The sequence below is a fragment of the Trichechus manatus genome, unplaced genomic scaffold (genome assembly GCF_000243295.1).
Source record: "Trichechus manatus latirostris isolate Lorelei unplaced genomic scaffold, TriManLat1.0 scaffold00031, whole genome shotgun sequence".
In the NCBI taxonomy this organism is placed as follows: Eukaryota; Metazoa; Chordata; class Mammalia; order Sirenia; family Trichechidae; genus Trichechus; species Trichechus manatus.
The window spans coordinates 13,141,449-13,148,070 of record NW_004443967.1 but is presented as its reverse complement, the minus strand read 5'-3'; the positions used below and the strand labels follow the sequence as shown (position 1 = coordinate 13,148,070).

Below are 6,622 nucleotides of genomic sequence, written 5' to 3'. Positions count from 1 at the left end.
CCAAAAGGTTTGAAAGTCACCACTTCAGAAGACGGAGGACTTGGAGCAGAGCCTGGGGGCTGCTGCACTCACCCACAGGGCCAGAGGTGACCCTCTAAGGCTGTAGGATAGTAGGGATATGAAGAAAAGAATAAACAGAAACTTGGAAATAAAGAAGAAAATCTGGATAAGGCAGACCAACGAAAACGCCAAGGTTTAAGTACACCTGGGTAATGTGGGGAAAAGGTGGCGAAACTCATAAACAGACAAACTGTGAGAGCTGGTGAAGCAGTACATGGGGCGGCAAGGAGAGCAAGTTTAGGCCAAGACACCCAAATGGAAATACATAAAAAGCTCCTCTACACCACGACCTCCAAAAAAAGGTCCACAACACTGCTTTAATTTGGTCACCTTTTATGATACTATATTAATTCCCTTTTAGTTACACAACGTTTTAAAGTTATGCTTTGTCCTCAACCAAGTCATTAAGAATTTAAAAAGCATATAATCATACTAAAGAACTAATACAGTCAGTTTCTCAGTATTACATTATTTACCATCCCAAGGGTTTCATTTTGATTTAGCATTCGATGGCTAAGTACAGAAGGGTCTGTCCTTTGGCTACATGCCTGCATGTATGGTAATTCCATCAGCACCGGGAGGCACACGGTACAACCTACTGCACTGGCAGTACCAGAAGGGCGCCGTGCCAAAGGGCACCCACCAGCTGCCATGCAGTCTGTGCCCATCCAGAGTGAAGTGCACGGTTGGCTCAAGAGCCCTGCTGATCCAGCGAGGGGGCACGAGGGAAATGGCAGAACTCCAACAGATCACTTTATCCAGGACTGAATCCCCAACATACATCAGAGTAGGCGTAATTAAGAGAGGCAGTGTGGATCTAAAGGTAAAATGTCACCCCCAACATGCCCTTGATAAAAGGGGATTTTGCTTTACAGAAGCCTTTTTAAGTAGTAAATTACATTAATTACCAACGTTTAAAAACATCCAACATTTAAGGGTTCTGAATCTCTGATTTATTAGACAGCACGGAAATAACAGGTGAGACTATGTTACAAAAGAGCTCAAGCTGCTCAGAAACAGAATTGGGCTTGTTGGGGGAGAAAACAATTCTTCTGACTACTGCACAAGAACACAAAGACTCCTGATCCTAAACAAAGTAAGTATGAAATGGTACACAGACAAGCTTCTTTCAAGACAGAAAGCAGAGAAATCCACAAACTAAATAATGTGTCCACAATGACTATAACACATCCCTTAGGGGAAAATCATGTATCTGGAGGACGTAAACAAAGCTTTCCACAGAGAAACCACTTTCACGGGATGATTAGGTAGACCTGCAAGGAAGAAAATACATTTCAAAAGACGGGCTCAGACTTAGATTAAGTTTTCACTGAAATACTTAAGAAATAAAAATATGACACTTCTCTGTATCAAAAGAATTTTTAAAAGCTATATCGTGGATAAATAAATTTCATTAAGGACCAAGTCCTATTCAGAGATATGCATTTGCAAATAACAAAAAGAAAACATTTAACCACAAAAGTACTATTTGGAACTACCCAGAATAGGCCAAGCTACACTTGTGTTCTGCTTTAGGGCACTACATTGAAATGAATCTCATTCTCACTATAATTTTTTTCTTTTTAACCTTAATCACCAACGGCTGGTCAACTGAAATGGACATAAGAACTGTATAAATGTCAGAGAAATATGTAAACCTCATTAATGTTTCCAAAAATTCATTTAGAGATAGAAACAGGTCCAAATAGATGCCTGTCTAAATGTACTGCAATTACGTTACAATTATTTTCCAAATACACAGATATGCTCTGTCTTTTCTCAGTTCATTACTGACTCAAACAATTTGCCCTTCTGGGATCAATTGTTTGCTAATAAATAATTGTTTACAGTCACAAAATGATGTTAGGAGGTTTTCTTATTAGTTTTCCTTCTGCACCCTAATAAGATTGAAAACTAGCTGATTCCCAAGAGTCTAACCTTAACCTCGCTTTGTTTAACAGCCCAGGAAATGATGAACCATCTGCTTCAGAAAATAATGGACGGCCAAGAGGAAATATTGTTTAATTGTAGATTAACCTCCTCATGAGGCAGTCTGAAGCAGCTTCAGAATTAGCAACTATAACCAGCAAAAGAAACAAATGGCTCAAGAGCCTTTTCCTCTACCATTTGAGGTCCAGAAAAAATGTGAAGAGATTTCTATTACCTGTATTTATTTATAAACATTTATTTCCACAATGGAAACAAAAATCACCAAAGTCAAACTGATTCTCAAAAATGCAGTCACTGCCCTTCAATTTTGTTTGCCCAAATACTTTTAACACAGCAAACCATCAAACCATCTCATGTACTTAAGAAAGTGTGTTTAAAAAAATAAAATAAAAACCTCTTTTCCGTTATTTTCAGGTTCTTATAATATTAAAGTTAGTATTTTTTCCCTGGTTTCTTTGTTAACGTAATCAATCCACCATCGGGGAGTACAAATTGTTTTCTCATCAACATGGCACTTAAGTAAATCAAATCTCGTCAAGTACATGGTGACCAACAAGTCCAAAAGAAAAAAGATCAGCATGGGATCAAAATGGCCAGCCAGGACAAGAGATACAAAAGTGACTGATTAAACGCAAACACAGCCCTTTATCTAACAGGCTAAAGTTCAATCTGTGAAAAGTATCTGAGTATTTAATACTCTGCCACCTCTCGGGTGCTCAACCTGTATAGCAAGGGTATCATATCATATCAATTTTAATTTAGATCGATACAGAATCCTGAAAATATTCAGTTATTCCATAAATATTTACTGGGGACATCCCTCAAGGGCCTGGCAACAGAGGGACAGAGAACAGGACAGAGACATTTGAGATAGGTATTTTATGGGTTAACACATGCCCAAGTATCAGTTTTCCCTTAACCCTAGCGGAGGTAAGTAAAAGCATTGCCCTATTGGTACCAAAAACTTAAATGGTTTCTCTCAGTCGGCAGTTAACAACCAAGAGCCAAAGATATATCTACGAAAATTTCAAAAGTAAGTTGATTTGCTGTTCCAGGCAAGGCCACATTACTCTGGGTTTCCAGTAAGACCTGAAGGTCATTCCCGTTGTGTAAATACTAGAGAAATAAATTCTGTGGAGAGGAAAGATTTTTGGCAGTTCAAATTCTTAAATATCTTAAATAGAATTTGCTAAAATAAATTATTCCTGAATTCCTCAACTTAATTTTGAAGCAATGAGCTAGTAATAACTCCACAAATTCAAATAATAGTGCCTATTGAAGAAGAATGAGAGTTTGACATTCTTCTCTGCAAAACAACTGGGCACAATTTTATCCATCAGACGTCTATCAACCTACGGATATTGAAAGCTTGGGAGAACAAGATAAAATCAACTCCAACCCTACAGTCAGCTGTAATATCGAGCAGGCATCAACAAAGCTATTCATGAATTTAGAAAAATTAATAAATCCTGGGTTGAATGCAAGAAAAGGCTCAAATATAGGTGAAGCCTACTCACTTGGGTTTTGTTTCTGCATCTGTCACTTGGCGAATGAAGATACCGTCTTCAGGATGCTCTGTGTCATCCATTTCATACATATACGATGAGGCTATTGCAAGTGTAGTCCCATCGTTACTGAAGGCGAGGGATGCAATGCTGGTGGGATAGCGGTGGAACTGGCAGAGTCGCTTTTTGTTAAATGGATCCCAAATATTTACAAATCCATCAGAACCACCTGCAGGTAGTTTCAAACGGTTTGAGTAGTTCTTAATACCAGATACAGAAATAATCATTATCTTAACAAATCATTAACGTTTAAGGTTACAGAAGTTATATTTTCCCCAAAGAGTACTGTGGCACTTTTTTTTCCAAAATACTATAAACAGCAAGCACGTTTTTTTTTAATTCTGCCTAAGTTCAAATGTTTAGTGTTCTATTAACAGCAAAACTATGTTATCTTAGTAATTAGGCCAACATGCCATACTTTACCTGTGGCAAATGTATTGTGGATGTTGTGAAAGGAAATGGCATTAACTGGGTAAATCTGCTCAATATTATTTTCTTTTAGTCGGTGACACTTGAAGGCATACTTCTTCTTCTGTACCTCAGGGCTTGGGTCCAAGTACTCAACGGCCACACGGCCTTCAATAGAGCTTAATACATAACCCTAAGAGGAGGCAACCAAAGAAGGACAGAAACAGTGAATCCAGCTCCTAAAAACAAGGCACTAATTCCCAAATTCAACCCACACTAAAGAAAGATGATCGTTTCAAAAATGAAAAGGATATATAGCCAGGTTTGAACAAAGCATTAAGCTGTACTAACATAGTTATGACTGCTCCAAGAACGTAATACTATGTATCAAAATAAAATAAGGCGATCATCACTTGCTTTCTTCATGATACCAGTGCCTTGCATGTTGCAATCAATAATTTCTATTTATTCTGTCCAAAAAACAAGAATTGTAAAGTGTTTTACTATCATTTATTTGTTGTTCTATCCAAAAGGGGACTCAACTGCATTCTGTCACTTAGAATATATTTGTTTTGTTCTACACCTCTTCGCCTCTAACATCTGCAAGAAGACTTGTGTTTCCTTCATATGGGGGGGTCATCAATCCAAATAAATTGAAAAACCAGCCTGTCATCTCAGTCATTCTGCCTCCTGCATTTAACTACAGTGAGTTAGATTTTCAGGAATATTTGAATGTGGTTTACAATTTCAAACCTTTTCTTGAAATATACCAAAGAAAGTAACATATAAGGTAAACGGGAAATCTATTTTTTTATACGTTTCTTAATCCTTCAAAACATGAAAAAGACATATCCCTGGAAAACTGCTTATGGAGGGAAAAAAAAAAAATCAGTAACACCCTACTTTTAGCTATTTATTTGTTCTAAACTGGAGATATGGTCCTACGGGAAATTTTAGGCATAAAGACCTATTAAAATATTTATGAATGCAAGCTTATTTTAATCACATATTTAAACCTCAGAAGTCTCATATAACTGCAATCCTTTATCTTAAAAGGAAATTACAATTTCCTGAAAAAAGAATTGTGATCATCATTTGAGGCACTGGCCTTTTGAGATAGAAGGGCCAAGAGAATAACTGACATAAATCATCTCCAATCACCTCACTGCTTCAAGTTCCACAACCACTAACAGGCAGCCAAAGGGTTCCCAAGCTATATGGTGTTTGGAGTGACTTTTCCTCTTGCAAAATTTCTACTGCAACTGACCACATCACCAACTCCCCTTAGAACCTCAAGGAATGGGGCGAGTGGGGGGAGGTGGTGATCGTTCACTAACAAACAGGCAAACCCCACATAGTAATAATAATGGATAGGGACCCAACCTGTACACCAAGAGTTGCAATCATTATAATGAGGGCACTGTCTCTCTAACCTCAATGGTGTTCTTAAAAAAAAAAAAAAAAAAGTATCCAAGTTCTGCTGTCAGATTGGTGAAGGAACTCTATGACTATCAGGGTTACAAGGAGGCAAAAAAAAAGAGAACAGCAAAATTCTTAAGCCCAAATTTCCATATTTAAATTTGAACTCACTGGCTTGTAAACTGAAATATCTGTAAAACTCTCTTCAATTACCATATACCAGTCAAGCATCCTGGACCAGGAATCAACAAGGAACCAGCAAGAACAAGGCCTCCACTCAAACCACTGGGCAATCCCAGGCAAATTACTTAACCTCTCTGAACAGTAAGGCATTTCTAAAATGGAGTTAACGCACTGCCTTTTAACATGAGGCTACTGGAAAACATTAAATGACAATTATCCAGAAGAACTTTGTGAATTCTAAATCACTGCTCAAAACAAACAAAAAAAAGCGAGCAGATCATTACTATTTTCAAATTCCACAAAAGGAGAGGAAAGCAAGCCATCCGTACCTGCTTGTTTGGAAAGGCGCGTATGCAGCGGGTCTGGTACTTCAGGCTGGACTCCCGGCGCTGCTGCACGTAGCCCATGTTCCGTAAGTCCCACACCAACACCCTACGGCCCGCCGTTCCCACAATCAGCCGGTCTCCAGACACTGAGAGAGTATACACCTTTTGAGAGAGATCAAAACTTGCTAAAAACCATTTACTTGTCTCAAAATGGCATTTTTCCCCGAAGTAAAATACATCTAATCATAAAACCGTTAAAAAAAAGTCAGCTGATCGAATTCCCAAATGCATGTACCAATTTTAAATACTGCAGTTATTCAAACTAAGTAATTCACACAAACTAACAAACTCAGGATGCTCCTAATACTTCACCAAATATTACAAAATGTACACAATTCATTCTATAATATAGAATGTACAAAATTTATTCTATAAAGGTGCTGTTGAACACTTAATTTTCTTCATTACTAAAACAAATTACATTATTAAACTATTTTTCCAGCTTTCTTGATTTACTCAGAGCAAGTACGAGTATAACAAAAATAGTCAAAAAGGAGACGAGGTCACAAGATAATTCAGGATACCTTCCAACGGGCTTCAGGCTTTCCATAAAGAAATCATTTTGAAAGTTATTTTTCTATGAGCACCTCTGAAAAGAGATTTCATTTTGCAACTCTTTAAAAAATTGTGACTTTCTCCAGCTGCCACATC

At 37.7% G+C, this 6,622-nt stretch overlaps 1 protein-coding gene across 1 annotated transcript in view; it reads right to left on the bottom strand.

Moving 5' to 3' along the window:
• Positions 1–985: 985 nt before the first annotated feature.
• The window catches only part of BUB3 (BUB3 mitotic checkpoint protein), a 10,963-nt gene continuing 5,326 nt past the window's right edge, over positions 986–6,622 (bottom strand). Inside the window, exons 5-8 of the mRNA XM_004374922.1 lie at positions 5,915–6,073; positions 3,999–4,176; positions 3,528–3,744; positions 986–1,334 (exon numbers count right to left, since the gene is read on the bottom strand). Coding sequence (XP_004374979.1) covers positions 1,325–1,334; positions 3,528–3,744; positions 3,999–4,176; positions 5,915–6,073 — 564 coding nt within the window. The 3' untranslated portion in view covers positions 986–1,324. The remainder of the gene's footprint in view (positions 1,335–3,527; positions 3,745–3,998; positions 4,177–5,914; positions 6,074–6,622) is intronic.